Below are 16,208 nucleotides of genomic sequence, written 5' to 3' on the forward strand. Positions count from 1 at the left end.
GACCCGACGCCCGGGAACCCGGGCCGCAGGCAGAAGCCCACACCTGAGGGCTTGGCCGCCGCGCTGGGCCTGCGGACCGTCGCGGGCTTGGCCCGGTTCATTCTGTCCCCCTCCCCGCGCTGCTCCTCGCCGCCGCGGTGTCACCCGAGGAGAAGGCCGGCGCCGATCCGCCGTCCCCCTCGCTCGCTCATTCATTCATTCGCGCCCGGGCCGTCCGGGGCTGGGGCCTGCGGGCGAAGGGGCCGCGGCCCCGCAGGGCGGAGCGACTCGGGGGCCGCGCGGGCCCCGCCTCGGATCCGCCGGGGAGGGATCGGTACCGCCGGCAGCCGCGGCCCGGCCCACACACCACCCGCCCAGCGAACCGCCTCGGCGCCCCAGCCACGGCCGTCCCGGAACCGGAAGCCACCCTTGCCACCCTCGGCACCACGACTGCCAGAACAACCGGAAGCAAAACAGCACGGGTTGGGCGGGAGGCGCCTGCGCGGTGCTTGCAGCGCCCTCTGGCGGCGGGAGGCCGGCCGAACCTCGCTGCCGCCGACCTGACTGGCACGTGCCCTCTGCAGGTGAGGGTGACGCGGTTCAGGGAGGGGGTCGCGGGGACTCGGAACCGGAGGTGCTGCACCTTCAGGGTCCTGCCCTCCCGTTTGGCTGTCAGAGGCCAGGTTTCTGGGATGCCCGCGTCGGGTCGAAGAGGGAGCCCAGGGCTGCGAATGGGCACGTCTGCAGCGGGGATCCCAGCCTCAGTTTCCCCGCCTGCACAGTGGGGCTCTGCTGCCTCTCCCAGGCCTTTTGATGGCAGAGGACGTGTCCACCCTCCCGGAGTGAGGCTCCATGGCGACGAAACCCCACGCCCCCGCTCCTATCAGGGGTCAAAGTGCGGTCCTCGGGTCTCCGGTCGCAGCCCCACCCTGCACCACGAACGAACGAGGCCGGAGCGACTGCCCGGCCCACAGTCTCACTGGCCAGCCGGGTGCCTTCCTCTGTAGAGTGGGCGGCCTGGCGTGAAGGGACAGGCTGTGGGAACCCCGAGCGCGGCGCTCCTACCGGGCCTGAGCTTTGGCAAAGCAGCGGTCTGCAGTTAAGGGACCTTCCTCGGTGGCGGCTGCAGGTAGGGAAGGGCCGAGCCTCAGGGGAGGAGGAGGCAGTGGGGCCCAGGTGAAGACCGGCAAAGGGCGGTCAGTCAGTGTGGATGCGTAGCCAGCTGTGTCCGCAGGCGGGCAGTGACCGGACGGGGGAGACGGGCCCACCCTCGTGACGGTCACGTTCACAGGAATGGCTGTGGGTCCCCACGTGTGTCTCAGGGACACAGGAGGGCTCACCACTGCAAGCCGTTTAGCGAATGCTCTAAAGCAGGGGGCAGGGGGCAGGGGCCTTGCTGGCCCCACCGGGGGTCCCTCTGTCAGCGGTGGCCGGTAGAACCAGTGGGCACAGCGGGCACGAGCGAGGATCCTTTGTCACGGGGGGGGGGGCTCTACTGGGAGCCCAGAGCCGTGCCCCCTGGCGTGGCCAGTGGGGGCCCTTCTGCCAGGGGAGGGAGGCAGCAGTGGGGTCACCTTGCCAAGGGCAGTGGAGGGTATAACTCAGAAAGCCCATGGGAGGTGCCCGGTGCCCCGTAGCGCCCCCCCCCCCCCCAAAGAGGCACCACGCTCCCTGCCGTGGTCGTTGTCCTTACTCAGAACCACGGGCCCCAGGAAGCGGCCGGGAGGTCCCGGGAGCTTGGCAGCCCGGGCCCTGCCCTCAGCAGGGGAAGGCTCTAAGGGCCAGGGCCGGAGGGTGGAGCCCCGGTCCTGGGATTGGTGCCGTTATAAGAAGCGCCCGGAGCTGGGAGACTTTTCCCCCACTCCTTCCCCAGCCCCCCAAGATGAGGACCCGACAAGGCGCCGTCTGCAAGCCGGGAGGCGGGCTCCCACCAGACACCAGGGCTGCGGCACCCAGATCTTGGACTCCCGGCCTCCAGAACCATGATGAGGAAATGTTTGCTCTTTGGCCCCCACCTGGTACCACGCCGTAGCCACCGCAGCCGAGACCCCGTCCGAAGCCCTCCTTCTGCCCACAGCAGGAGCGCACCTGCTTTTCTGGGGTGGGAGAGGGACGTGGGCCCTCATTCCAGCAGGTGGCCGTGACTCACAGTGCAGAGGCCGCCGGAGGCCTGGCGGTGTGCCAGCCGCACCTGCCCGCAGCCCCCCACGTTCAGTCCCCGCCCTGAGGGAACACCAGGACCCCAGGCCGGCGCCCTGTGCGTGGGCTGGGAGCACAGGGTCACCGCCTGGTCCTCGGTCCTCAGCGTGGGCACGGAGTAGGGCTCAGAGCGGAAGGGCGGCCGCTGCACCCGGCAAGGACAGACACCAACAAGTGCTGGCCAAGATGTGGCCCGGCGGCGGGAAGGGGCCGGGCTGCCACGGGGCCCTGCCAGAGTGCTCCCAAGCGTGCACCCCAGAGAACTGGAAATGCTCAGATAAATGCCTTGCACACCCATGTTCCCGGCAACACTGTTCACAGCAGGCAGAAGGTAGAAACAAACGTCCAGCAACAGATGAACGGATAAACAGAGAGTGGTCTGTCCCCATGGTGGAATACTATTCAGCCATAAAAAGGAAGGAAGCACGATCCACGACACGAAGAAGCTCGAAAACATGCCACGCACGAAAGAGCACACGTTGTCTGGTTCCATTGATATGAAAAACCCAGGACAGGCAAATCCCCAGAGACGGAAGGCAGATTAGCGGGCGCTGGGGGTGGGGAGGGCAGTGGGGGGGGGGTGCTGCTGAGCGGGCACAGGGTTTCTCTCCAGGTGATAGAAACGCCTGGAATTTGAGGGTGGCTCTGGATGCACAATGCGTGAAAACACCAAAAGCCTCCAAATCATACACTTCAAAATGGTAAATGTTATGGTTTGTAGCCCAATAAAGTTATCGAGAAAAGAGCCAGGAAAAACTTATTTTTCTCCAACCCCACTGATGTATAATCGCCAAAATTTGTGGGTATTTAAGGTACGACGTGCGACGTTTGACACATGTACGCTTTGCGAAGCGATTATTACAATCCAGCTGATTAGCGTTGCCTTGTTCTCACACAGTTACATAGTTTTGGAGGGCAGTGAGGTTTTGAAACAAAGTTGTCTGAGACGCCAGCCTCTGTGCCCGCTCTGGAGCCTGCCGTGCCCGCTTCCCTCCCCGTCGCTGGGATGGCGGCTCCTGGAACCCGCCCGCCGCTCCTGCTGAGCTCCAAGCTGTGACTCAGCCACTGTGCCACCTGACGGGGCGGGGGGGGGGGGTGGGGGGGTGCAGAGACAGACCACTGCTGCTGCCCTGCCCAGAGTGCAGACCCTCGGGCAAGGTGGTGACCGTTGTTCTTTTAAGCCCCCGAAGCCTAAATAAAATTTGAGGGCCGCCCGGGTGGCTCATTCAGTAAGTGTCCAACTTGGGTTCAGCACACTTGATGATCTCACGATTCGTGGGTTCAAGCCCCACATCGGGCTCTGCACTGATGGCACAGAGCCTGCCTGGGATTCTCTGTCTCCCTCTGCCCCGCCTTCGCTTGCATGCTCTGTCTCTCTCTCTCTCTCTCTCAAAATAAATAAACAACAAAAAAGGAATCTTTTAAAACAAGTCGGGGGGCGCCTGGGTGGCGCAGTCGGTTAAGCGTCCAACTTCGGCCAGGTCACGATCTCGCGGTCCGTGAGTTCGAGCCCCGCATCGGGCTCTGGGCTGATGGCTCGGAGCCTGGAGCCTGTTTCCGATTCTGTGTCTCCCTCTCTCTCTGCCCCTCCCCCGTTCATGCTCTGTCTCTCTCTGTCCCAAAAATAAATAAAAAAACGTAGAAAAAAAAATTAAAAAAAAAAAAAAACAAGTCGGGGGACGTGTTGTCAGAATTTGCAAGAATAGTTCCGAGTACTAGACAGCCTTCATCCTGAATCCCTGAACATTGTCTCTGCTCTATCCCTTTCTGTCCGTCCATTCATAATTTTTTCCTGAACCATCTAAGAATGAGTAGAAGATTCCTCTTCACCCGTAAATGCTTGAGTGTGTATTTCCTGAAAACAGGAATTGTTTTATGCAATAACCACACTATTGTCAACATCAAGACGTTAACATCAAAGCAATGCTTTTCATTAATCTATGGCTTTATCAAGCCCCCATCCACTGTTCCAGCAATATCTTTAGGGCAGAGACAATCCAAAATTCTGCATTGCGTTCCATGGCCCTATCCCCCCACCCCCACCCTTGTAGCCTTTCTTCTGGAATAGTCCCTGAGCCCTCCTGGGTAATTCACGACATTGGCTTTTTTCTTTCTCTCTTTCTTTCTTTCTCTCTTTCTTTCTTTTAATTTTAGAGCGAGAAAGAGAGAGAGCAAGCTGGGAAGGAAGGCAGAGAGAGAGAGAGAGAGAGAAAATCCCAATCAGGCTCAATGCTCAGTGCAGAGCCCAACATAGGACTCAATCCCACCGCCCTGGGATCGTGACCTAAGCAGAAATCAAGAGTCAGACACTCAACTGACCGAACCACCCAGGTGCCCCGACATTGACATTTTGCAAGGGTCCAGGCCTGTTACTGTGTAGAATTCCCCCCAATTCGGGCTTGTCTGCTGGCTCACAATTAGGCTCAGGTTACACATTTCTGGCAGGGATAGTGCAGAGACGCTAACTTCTTCCCCATCAGTAGTCACGTGACCTTAAGTGTAACTTATCTCACTCCTGGCAATAACTTGATTACTTGGTTCGAGGGGTGTCTGCCGGATTTCTCCCATCTTTCACCCTCCAAACGTTCAGCCACTCAGTTTCAGCTTCCTTGCTGACCTGTGCCCGACGCCGTCAGGATGACCACAGTTGGCGGGAGGCACTTCTGTGCTTGCCTCCTCCTCCTGCGTCCTCGTCCTATGTCGGGGAGAGCTGCCCTCCCTCCCCTCCCCTCCCCTCCCCCCCCACCCCCGCCCCCAGCGCTGGCCCATGACCTTCCCCTGACGATGGACTCGAGGATTCCTCATCCAGCAGATTCGATCCTTCACTGTCATTATTTATCGCAGGCACAAGACACTCCAGATCTGGACAGTGGGGTCCCGCGAGGCTGGCTTGTCGTCTTCTGACGCGACTCCATCGTGAGCGAAGCTTGTCCTTACTTTTCGAAGCCACCGAGTGTGGAGGTTGTTTGGTACAGACGGCTGGGCTGGGCGGGTGGGAGGAGAGACGGAGGGGAGGCAGGTCACGGGAGAGGGGCCGGTGCCGGGCGCGCCCCGGGCAGGGGGCTGGGGCTCCGCGTCTGCTCCCACCGACGGCTGCCAGCTTCCCCACCTGCCCTTCCAGGCCGCCCCGGGGAGCGTAGGGGAAGAGCCTCCTCCCAGCTTCCCCGGGCGGGCGGAGCGGGCCGATGCAGGCGGCAGGGGCCGGGAGGAGGGCAAGAAGGGCCAAAGCAGAGCCAGACTCCCGAGTCTGCCGAGGTTCTGCCCAGTGCCAACCGCGCGCGGGGGGGGGGAGATGGGACGGCTGGCGAGAGCCGGCGGAAAGTGGGCTGTGCCCGACCTCTGACCTCTGACCCAGGATTGGAGACGCAGGCTCTGGCTTGACCACCCTGGAGGCGGTTTTCTTTGACGAAGAAGCTCGCCCGTGGGGGGTCCCGGGGTCCCGGCGCAGGGGGACCGCCTCTGCCCAGGTCCTGCAGACCTCCCCGCCCAGGACCCGCCACCGCGTGCTGCCTGCAGGACCCCCGGAAACACACGCCCCTCTTCTCTCTCAAAACCTCCCAGCTCCACCCCTTCCTCCGAGGAGCCCTCCGGGTTCCCTCCCCCGGCAGGCCGTGCTGCTCTTCTGCTACTGCGTCGGCCACAGAAGCTGCACCCCGGACTCCGCCGCGGTTTGTGGGGGGGGGGGGAGGGCTCGCGGGGGACTCTGAGGCGGCCCCGTCCCAGAACCGAGTGCAGGGGCCTGGGCCGGGCCCAGGGGTCTGCCTTCCACGGCCTCCCGTGGGTGCCAACACAGGTGCCTCCCTGAGACGCACTGTGTCGCGTCCTGGGGCTGCCGTGGCAAACGCCACAGACCGAGGCCCAAACCGCGGGGGAGTATTCTCTGCAGGTGCGGGGGGGCCCGAGTCGGAGGTCAAGGTGTCAGGGCCGCACTCCCCCTCCGGCTCCGGGGGAGGGTCCTTCCGCGTCCCTCCGGCTCCTGGCGGAAGCCGGCGCTCATCGCTCACTCAGGGAGGAGCTGGCATCCCCAGCCCTTGCCGCCTCTTTCCGTGGCCTCGGCGTCCGTGTCTTCCCCTCAGCCGTGGCTGAGGGCTGCCCCAATCCAGGGTGATCTCAGACCCTTACCTTCCTCAGACCGCCAAAGACCGCTTCCAAATGTGGCCCAACTGTGTCGGGCCACTGCCCGGGGAGGGTGGGCGTGTGTCCCTGGCTGCCACGTGCCGGCGCCTCGTGGGGCTCTGCTCTCTGGACTCTGCTCTTGCCGTTTCCCATGTCAGGAGCCCCCCCACTCCCACTCCTACATCAGAGCCCCCGCACTGCCACGTCAGGAGCCCCCCCCACTCCCACGTCAGGAGCCCCCCACATCAGAGCCCCCCCCACTCTCACAACAGGAGCCCCCCACTCCCACATCAGGACCCCCCCATGTCAGGAGCCCCCCCACTCCCACTCCTACATCAGAGCCCCCCCCACTCCCACACCAGGAGCCCCCCACATCAGAGCCCCCCCACTCCCACGTCAGGAGCCCCCCACTCCCACATCAGGATCCCCCCATGTCAGGAGCCCCCCCCCACTCCCACTCCTACATCAGAGCCCCTGCACTCCCACGTCAGGAGCCCCCCACTCCCACATCAGGACCCCCCCCATGTCAGGAGCCCCCCCACTCCCACTCCTACATCAGAGCCCCCGCACTCCCACATCAGGAGCCCCCCACTCCCACGTCAGGAGCCCCCCACATCAGAGCCCCCCACATCAGAGCCCCCCCCACTCCCACGTCAGGAGCCCCCCACTCCCACGTCAGGACCCCCCCATGTCAGGAGCCCCCCCACTCCCACTCCTACATCAGAGCCCCCGCACTCCCACATCAGGAGCCCCCCCACTCCCACGTCAGGAGCCCCCCACATCAGAGCCCCCCACATCAGAGCCCCCCCACTCCCACGTCAGGAGCCCCCCATGTCAGGAGCCCCCCCATGTCAGGAGCCCCCCCACTCCCACTCCTACATCAGAGCCCCCCCACTCCCACATCAGGAGCCCCCCACATCAGAGCCCCCCCACTCCCACGTCAGGAGCCCCCCACTCCCACATCAGGACCCCCCCATGTCAGGAGCCCCCCCCACTCCCACTCCTACATCAGAGCCCCCCCCACTCCCACTCCTACATCAGAGCCCCCCCACTCCCACACCAGGAGCCCCCCACATCAGAGCTCCCCCACTCCCATGTCAGGAGCCCCCCACTCCCACATCAGGAGCCCCCCATGTCAGGAGCCCCCCACTCCCACGTCAGGAGCCCCCCCACATCAGAGCCCCCCCCACTCCCACTCCTACATCAGAGCCCCCCACTCCCACGTCAGGAGCCCCCCATGTCAGGAGCCCCCCACTCCCACATCAGGAGCGCCCCCCCCACTCCCACTCCCACATCAGAGACCCCCTCCCATAGCCGCCCTTATCCATCACCGGTCTTCGCTTGTGTGGCCTTCTTCCTTCACCCCCGCACCCACGGCCCCAATGCCCCTGGACCTAGCTGGCACCTGACAACCTCCTGTCACTGCTGAACCGCTGTTCGTCCCCCAGTGGGTGGCCTGCACCACTGTCCTTGCGGCCTCCTGCTGCATCCAAGGGCCACCCGCCAGGACCAAGAAACAGCACCCACAGGGCGAGGTCCCGGTCAGGGAAGCCAGGAGCGTCAGGAGGGCAGGCCTGAGGGGCGCGTCAGGGGGGCAGACGCGTTAATCTTTACCGCGTCCCAGGGTCGTGGCGAGAACCGTACCCACACCTGGCCCTGACCTGGCGACTGGTGGTACGGATGACACGAAGGCCGGGGGTGGGGAGGGGGGCATTCCCTGCAGCAGGGACCAGACGGGCAGCTCCTCCCAGAAGCTGAAATGCCAGGCTGGGTGGCCGCAGGGTGAGGGAGGGACGGAGGTAAACAGGGACCTGCCAGCCCCCCAGGGGAGACGGTGAGAGTGGCAGGCCCGCAGCTGCCTGTGGCCTAACTGCCTCCGGGCCAGGAAGCAGCTGGGGCCCGGGCCGGTCAGCGTCCCCAGCCCCAGCCCAGGCCTGGCCCTTCCCGGCACTCTGGGCGGGGGGACGGGGAGAGGAGACCCAGGGCTCCCCGGGGCGCCGGTCGGTTCCCAACTACCTCGTCCACTAAATTTAGAAACTGCTTCACCCCTGCCGGAAGCCCCACCAGGCTGGTGCCTGAGTCTCAAAGCCATGAGTCAGCGGTTATCAGGACCTAGATGCCCGTGTGCTCCGGGGGAGGGGGGGCTGGGGCAAGTTCGGAGACCCGTCTACGCTCAGGCGGAGGTTTCTGGAATTTCCTCTGCCTGCGAACAGTCCGTTGCAGAGCATGGGATGCCGGAATCCTCCCGCGAGACGCCCCTGCGGTGAGGCTGGAGGGCTGCGTGCGAGGGGGCCGTAGGGACCCGCTCTGCCAGTGCCCAGGAAGGCCGGGGCCCTGGCAGCCGGGCCGAGCGGTGTGATATCTGAGACTCGGCCGGGCAGCGAGCGGAAGCTCCGGGGAGGCAGCCTCTGGCTGGAGGCGGGAAGTACTTTCCAACAATTGTCTGAAAATAGAACGGGCTGGCTCACGAGGAAATGAGTCCCCCGTCACGGGAAGGGAGCAAGCAGCCGCAGGAACAGGCACGGGAATCCGAGCTCTCTGACCCCGGGAGGCCCCGAGTCCTGGGTTTCTCACCTGCGGGCACCCCCAAGTGTTCGGGGGGGGGGCAGAGGAAGCAGGACTGGGGTCCAGGCACCTGGCACCCAAACGTGCTGCCGGGAGGAAACACTGGTGGTGGCAGAGAGCAGTTTCTCCGGGACCCCGGGTGCGCAGAGCAAAGAGTCGCTGCGGGGAACGCGCCTGGTCCCATGGCAACTGTGCCCCTCTGGCCGGGCCTCAGTTTCCCTTTGTCCTCAATTAGGGTCAGGGTAGAGGCCCTCGACGTCACATGCTGATGTCCCAGGGCTCAGCAGCTCACGCTCTGGAGACCCCACCCCGCATGCCCACACTCCTGGGACCCAGGCTGAGGCTGAGTTCGGGGCCGCCCAGCTCTGGGCTCCGGGGTGAAAACGCAGGGGAGCCGGCTGTGGTCTCCCCACCCCCGCAAGCCTTTGAGGGGGCACGCTCGTGTCAGCCACAAAGGGCAGGGCAGATGAAAGCTGGGTGCCCCCGGGGCCCCTCTGCATGGCTTGTCTCTGTGGGACCCGGGGCTTCTGGGGGACACAGTTTAGGAACCAGTGCAAGCAGGGCCGTGGACTAAGGAGTAGGGAGTCCCTTAGCCCGGCGACACACTCCCAGCTAGCACCTCACCCACATTCCAAAGTTTCCCCTGGAAAGGCTGAAGCTGCAGAGGGGACGTAGGGTTTCTTTGTTTTTTGTGTTTCTTTTTTTTAATTAAAAAAATATATTTATTTATTTGAGAGAGAGAGAGGCAGAGAGAATGTGAGACACAGAATCGGAAGCAGCTCCAGGCTCTGAGCTGTCAGCACAGAGCCCGACGCGGGGCTGGAACTCACAAACAGTGAGATCATGACCTGAGCCGAAGTCGAGAGTTGGACGTTTAACCAGCTGAGCCCCCCAGGCACCCCTAGGCTTTCTTTGGTGGGAGCTCTTGGGGACCCCCTGTGACCGGTCAGCAGTGGGGGGGGGGGGGGCAGAGGCCAAGGGCATGGGGCTGGGTAGAGATCGCAGCCCACATCAGGCAGGACCGAAAGGTGGCCTGGATGGGGAAAGTCTCGTCCCCCAGATGCGGCATCTCCTCAGGGGATGACAGTCCCTCGGCCTGTGCCCCCTCCTTCTCTCTTGGTCCGGGGGCCGAGTGGGAGTGGGGTGGGAGGGACCCAGAGCAGTGACTGCAGCCCTCCCGCCCTGCACAGCACAGACCTGACTTCACACTTTGTCTCACTGTCCCTATAAGCCCTCCAAGTGTCCCCAACGCTGTCCTATTGGGGGCGGGGGGGGGGCCTACACGTGGTTTTCTTTCCTTGTTTGGGGTTCAAGTTTTCTGCAAAGAGCATATTAGTAGGTTTGAAATGAGAAAAAGACCCTCATTCGCTTTTCTTAAAAGTAAATAAGTATGTAAAATAAACGTCCGAGAAATTCCACGCGGTGTCCTGACGGCAGCCGCAGCTTGTGTTTCCTTCGCAGAAAAGTGCCACCACACACTCGCCCTGCGCCCCGCGCCCTGACTTTCGGTGCAGACATTCTGGTCAGGGACAAGGTGTCCCAGGTTGGGTGGGTCCAAAGTGACCTCGGGCTCAGTGGAGGCACAGAAAGGAGTGTCCAGATCTTGGCATCTTGATGTCAGGTGCAAATTGGCGTTTCTCGTGGTATCGATCATTTACAACCGACGGTTCCACCGGATCCTCTGCTGTGATGTGTTACGGCCGGGTCGACGGGGCTCGGCTGGGTGCTTCTCGTCCTCGAGCGTCCCTGCTCACCTGCTCGTGACTCGGGCCTCCGCACCACGTGGCTCTGGGTTCCCAGAGCTGCTTTGCGCTGTGATGCATTAAAATAAGAAAGATACGTCCATCTTCCCCCCGAGTTCCTAAAAGCCTTGGTGTTTCCTGAATGGCGGGAACGTCTTTGTCATCCCCGATGAGCCCGCCCTGACCTTACCCGAGTTTGCGCTCAGGAGGTGACTGCTGGTGGGGGGGGCCGTCAGCTTCGGGGGCGGGGGAAGGCCGTGACCGTGGCCAGCGTGATTAGAGGCCTGGGCCCCCAGGGAGGGGGCGGAGGCAGCCGCTCCGGGGCGATGGGCAAACCCAAGGATGTGGAGGATGTGCCGCGGGGGCGGCGGCCTGGGCAGGGCGCAAAGGCCCTCGTCCCTCTTCTCTTTTCTGGTCCATGCGTGTCCTCCTCTGATGCGTGTCCTCCTCTGACTGTTCCTGCCCTGTTTCCTATACGGTAACGCTGTCACCCTACGCGTGACGCTCTCACATCGTGAGCAGCACTGTGATGGCTTCCATCGCAGAGAATTACTGACCCTGAATCTGTCGTCAGCCGGGCAGCAACGTGCGCAGCCTGGGGACCCGGGGCTTGCACTGGCGTCCGGGGACATGGGGGCAGCTTGGGGACGGAGCCCCTCACCTGTGCTCTGTGCCGGTGCCTTGTGGAGACGGAACGGAATCGCGCGACGCCCAGCCGGGGCTGGAGAGCAGGAGAAATGGTTGGCGTTTGGGAAAACGCGACGATTTGTTTCGCGACCCGGCCTTCGCGACGCCGGACGTAACGCCCGCCGTCCTCCGTCGGCCAAGGCCGTGGGGAAGGTCTGGCCAGGCTCCTGGTGGGAAGGCACCGTCCCGGCATCCCCAGAAGGTGCAGCTTGCTGTGGTCACGGAGCTTGGCTCCCGGCCGGCCCCGGTAAGGGCCACGCCCTCCGGCGTGGACACTCAGCTTGTCTCCGTTTGGCAAGACCAGAATAAATGCCTGTGCCCGGGCCTCTCGCCGGAACCAGAGTCCCCCGGCTCACAAGGGTCCAGGCCCCCGTCCTGGCTCCCTGACGCTCCGTAACGTGGAGACGGCAGAGCCCCCGTGCCCGGCTCCTCGGAAGGGTCTGATGAATCCACAGTAAGTACCTCCCCCGGGGTCTGGGGCACGAGAGCGAGAGAATCCGAAGGCTGCTCACCGATACCGCTGCGGTCGTTTGGGGGCGAGCGAAGATGCTGTCCCGCTGTGACTTCCACGTCCCGCTCGTCACATTCGGTGCCAGACCATTCTCTGTCTGAGGGGCCTGCTGGCAGCCGACGGGCTGGAGATTCTACCAGGAGGCCGCAGGAACCTCGCCGGACTGCAGAGAGGACGGACCTGCCGCCCGGGGCAGGTGGGAGGGGTCGGGAGAAGTTTGTTCTTCAGGAATCTTGACCCGGTTGCTCGCAGGGTGTTGAATGGAAGTCAACTTTATTACTTCTTCAATACCATCATCCCGGCGACGGGAGTCTTTTCGTTTGGGAGCGTTGGGCAGCTTACAAAGAGCTCGCTGCGTCTGACCCTCAGGCAGTCCTCCTCCCAGTTTAGGGACGTGGAGGCAGGCTCGGAGATGGGGCGTCCCGCCCAAGGCCACACGGCCGCCCAGTGCCAGGGGAGCGCCGGGGAGACAAATTCTGCTCCCTCCGGATCTGCGGTGAGGGAGGGGCCCCTCTCCCCCCACTAGCCGGAGAAAGATGGTTTCCAGACCGGCCCCTCCCCAAGCCGAGCGGACCCGGTCCTCCACCCCAGAAGTGAGCCGGGGACAAGCAGACGGCGGCTCTCGGCCACCCCCAAGTCACCCGGTAGCCATCACTGCTTCCTGGCAGAGGACCCAGGGTTGGGGGGGGGGGCTCCGCTGCAGGGAAACGGGTGGGACCCGCACACGCTGGGGACCGGCTGAGGCCCTGGAGACTCCCCAGCGAGGCTGAGGACGGGCCCTGAGAGCAGGTGGACCCCGGCCGAGGCCGAGCTGCCGGCTCCCCGGGCGCGGGGAGGGGGGCTTCCCCTGCCAAGCTTCATCCTCCGGGGCAGTCGTGGCCGGGAGGGCCGAGGAAGGGGCGTCGCGAGCACCAGCACCGCCTGCCCTGCGCTGACGCATGACTCATCCGTTCCGGGTCAGCAAACATCCGCCTGCAAAGGCTTCCCCCTCACAGGGCGTGGGGCGCAAACACCCCGCCCCGCTGACTTCCCAGAGGGCCCGGCTCGCCCGCCCTACCTTGTCCCCCAGGCCCGGCTGTCCGAGGTCCAACCCCCACCTTTCCGGGGCCAGGGTGCCCCCTCGGGGGGGGGGGGGGCTGGAGTTGGCCTGGCCCCTGCCTCTCCTCTTCCCCCGGAGGAGTCAAACTCGGGGCCTCGGGGTCCCTCCCGTTCCCCGGGCCTCCGCCAGGGCCACCGGAGTCCGCCGCGCGGCGCTGCCAACGTGTGATTCTCTGGAAGGAGGGCGGGGCCGCGCGCACAGCTGGTCGAGGGGCAGGTGGCGCCTCTCGCCGGGGCTCCCCGGGGGCTCCGACGGGCGCTTTATCTGGTGCGGGCGGACGCTCGTTCTGACCTTGTCCTTCCTGCGGCGTCCGCCTGGCAGGTACAGACAGACACACGGACACACGGGGGGGGTCTCCCTCCCTCCGGCGCTGCAGGCGGCGCAGGCCACCCACTCACGCGGCGCTCCCGAGACTCACGCGCCCGCGCACGTGACCTGGCGTGTGCCTCGCGTGGGGCGCCCGGGGGCCCGCGTCCCGCCGCTCACCTGGCCGATCCCTTAGCGAGGACGTGGCCGCCTCACCTTTTGCTGTCACGACCAGCGCCCCCGCGATGAGCCGCGCACGCCCCAGGTCTCACACGTGAGCAGGTGCACCTGTGGCAGCCAGCCCTGGGAGGGGGGAGGCCGGGTCTGGGGACGGGCCGGGTCTCCGGGGAAGGAGCCCCCGGATTCCCCTCCTGCGCCCCCACCGGCCGCCGCGCCCGCCTGCTCCCCACGCCTTGCCTGGCGGCGACGCCTGATTCTGGATTCTGATGGCTGCGAGATGGGATTTCGATACCGTGTTAACGTGCCCGCTCTGATCACACACAGCTTTCTCTGTGTTTGCCATTTTATGTTTTTTCCTGAGGGATCTGTTCATATCCTCTGCCCCCTTTTTATCGCTTCCTTTTATAATCCTAGGAGCCTTTTGTAGATTAGGGGGATAGACCTTTGTGATGTGGGTTGCCAATATTTTTTCCTAGTGTATACTTTGTGTTGTGACTTCGCTTATGGTGATTCTTGCCTTAAATCTTTTTTAGTGTGTCTGGGGGTTTATTTTATTTTATTTTAGACAGAAAGAGCAGGTGAGCAGGAGAGAGGGGCAGAGAGAGAGAGAGAGAGAGAGAATCCCAAGCAGGCTCCGGGCTGTCCTTGCAAAGCCTGACGTGAGGCGTGAACTCACGAACTGTGAGCTCATGACCCGAGCTGAAACCAAGGGTCGGACGCTTAACTGACTGGGCCACCCAGGCGCCCCAAGATTTCCATTTTCACCACTTTTAAGCACACAGCTGAGTGGCACCCAGTACGGTCTCGTTGTGCAAGCGTTTCCACAGCCCATTTCCAGAAGGTTTTCATCACTTGATGGCTTCTTCTTTTTTTTTTTTTTTTTTAATTTTTTTTTTCAACGTTTATTTATTTTTGGGACAGAGAGAGACAGAGCATGAACGGGGGAGGGGCAGAGAGAGAGGGAGACACAGAATCGGAAACAGGCTCCAGGCTCTGAGCCATCAGCCCAGAGCCTGACGCGGGGCTCGAACTCACGGACCGCGAGATCGTGACCTGGCTGAAGTCGGACGCTTCACCGACTGCGCCACCCAGGCGCCCCATGATGGCTTCTTCTTAAAAACGTCAGGTCTCTGGTCCATTGGAAATGTACAATACTGATGTGTGGTGTGGACCTCTTTTTGTAAATGGCCGTCACGCTGTTTCTACGTGACTCATTGAAAAACCCACCTTCCATTTTATTGAGCCCGTTTTACAGTTGGGGAAACTGAGGCCAGGACTGTGCAGTGAGGAGTGCCCGGGTCACACCTGCACCCTCCACCTCGTCCCAGCCGCCCAGGGTCCGGCTCTTCCTGCCTTCGGGGAGCTGATGTGGGAGAACCTCGGAGCTGCTCTCAGAAACCAAACGTTCTAGAAGACGCTGAGGTCCAGATAGGGGAAATTGGACGCGAGGAACCAAATCGTTCACAACCTGAGGGGCCGGCAGCCCCAGCTTTCCTCTGAGGAGGCCCCTTGCACATCCGAGGGGACGTCGGGGCAGGGGTGGGGGATCGACCGTGGAGCGATGGGCCGGTGTTGAGGCGGTCAGCAAACACCCGTGTGCCCGATTAGCCCCCAAGGCCTGGCACGCCCAGTGAGAACGAGGTCGCTCAGGAAGAGGCCCATTTCTCCAGGCGGCTTCCTGAATGCCAAGCCACGCTGCGGCGCTAACCGTGGACCACAGGCCCACAAACTTCCTGGCACTTTCTCCTGTTTCCTAGAATCCCCCCCGCAAGGCAACTGAGGCTCTTGAACACCCCTCAGCAGGTGCAGCCGTGCCCACCAGAGGCCTGTGGTCGCCCCCAGAGCCCTGGCGAGTTTCCTCCGCTCCTCGTCCGGAACTCAGACGTGCAGCCTCGTTGAGGCAGCTCGCTTTTTCTGCAAGACGGACCCAGGACCGGTCAAGGGGCTCGGCCTCCCATCCTAGTGCTGGGGAGGCGGGGGGGGGGGGGGGGTGGCGCTGGTGGGCTGGCGGACCACGTGACTTGGGAGGCGCCAGACATCCCTACCTAACAGAAGTAAATAAAACCAACGGATGGCCAAAGCCGTCATTGTTGAGTTTGTTGTGTATACACCAAAAAGACGGTTGGCAAAGCCGGGAACACTCAAACCAAAACACGGAATGGGGCTCGGGGGGTGTCCTTAGGGAGCGGCTTCTATGGTGAGAAAGCAGGGTTCATTCTCCACAGGGTTTGGTTTTCGTATCAGAATTTTCCTAAACGGCAGGGAATTGGTTAGCGGTCCTCTCACATCGACCTCGGGAAAGAGAGGAAGCTTTGCTCTGATTTTCAGAGGCACAATCAAGAAATGACTTGGGTCAACTACCTTCAGCTTCGTTGGTATGACCACACTGGTGGTATCTGTTCAGGGAGTTTGCAAGGTGGGTCTCTGTTTGTTTTGGATTTTGACAGAGGGGTCTCTCTGTCAGTGGGGTTCCCTCACCTTCAGACTTGCTGAGTCCTCAGGCCCAAGGGCCGTGGTCGCAGTCTCCATCATTTCTGTGGTTCTTGTTGATTTCATCCAGGGGATTGGTCCTAATGGGTACCATTCGGCACACCAGGAGTTGCCTACCGCATTTCAAACCCTGGAGAGTGTACAAGGTACTGGAGAGGCCAGCATGATGACCGTAAGGGCAGCAATACCCGAGGACTGAAAAGTTCCCCGGAGCCGAGGTTCCCAGGAGCGAAGATGTCACAATTCAAATACATTAAATGCGTTATATTTTTTTAAAAAAAATTTTTTTTTTTTTTTTTAATGTTTGTTTTTTATTTTTGAGACAGAGAGAGAC

General features: G+C 62.6%; 1 protein-coding gene and 1 long non-coding RNA gene across 3 annotated transcripts in view; one reads left to right on the forward strand and one right to left on the reverse strand.

Moving 5' to 3' along the window:
• Nucleotides 1-413, reverse strand: part of INTS1 (integrator complex subunit 1) — a 29,540-nt gene extending 29,127 nt beyond the window's left edge. The window contains exon 1 of one of the 2 annotated variants that reach the window (XM_045462293.1): nt 44-413. In XM_045462293.1, the coding sequence (XP_045318249.1) occupies nt 44-101 (58 nt within the window). In that variant the 5' untranslated portion in view covers nt 102-413. The remainder of the gene's footprint in view (nt 1-43) is intronic. The other variant, XM_045462292.1, reaches the window with a different exon arrangement.
• Nucleotides 414-437: 24 nt separating this feature from the next.
• LOC123589753 lies at nt 438-15,467 on the forward strand. Its single transcript, XR_006708450.1, has 4 exons — nt 438-563; nt 5,023-5,147; nt 5,534-5,846; nt 14,628-15,467. It is a non-coding gene; the product is annotated as an uncharacterized LOC123589753 (long non-coding RNA).
• The last annotated feature ends 741 nt before the right edge of the window (nt 15,468-16,208 follow it).

The sequence above is a fragment of the Leopardus geoffroyi genome, chromosome E3, assembly GCF_018350155.1.
Source record: "Leopardus geoffroyi isolate Oge1 chromosome E3, O.geoffroyi_Oge1_pat1.0, whole genome shotgun sequence".
NCBI classification, from domain to species: Eukaryota; Metazoa; Chordata; class Mammalia; order Carnivora; family Felidae; genus Leopardus; species Leopardus geoffroyi.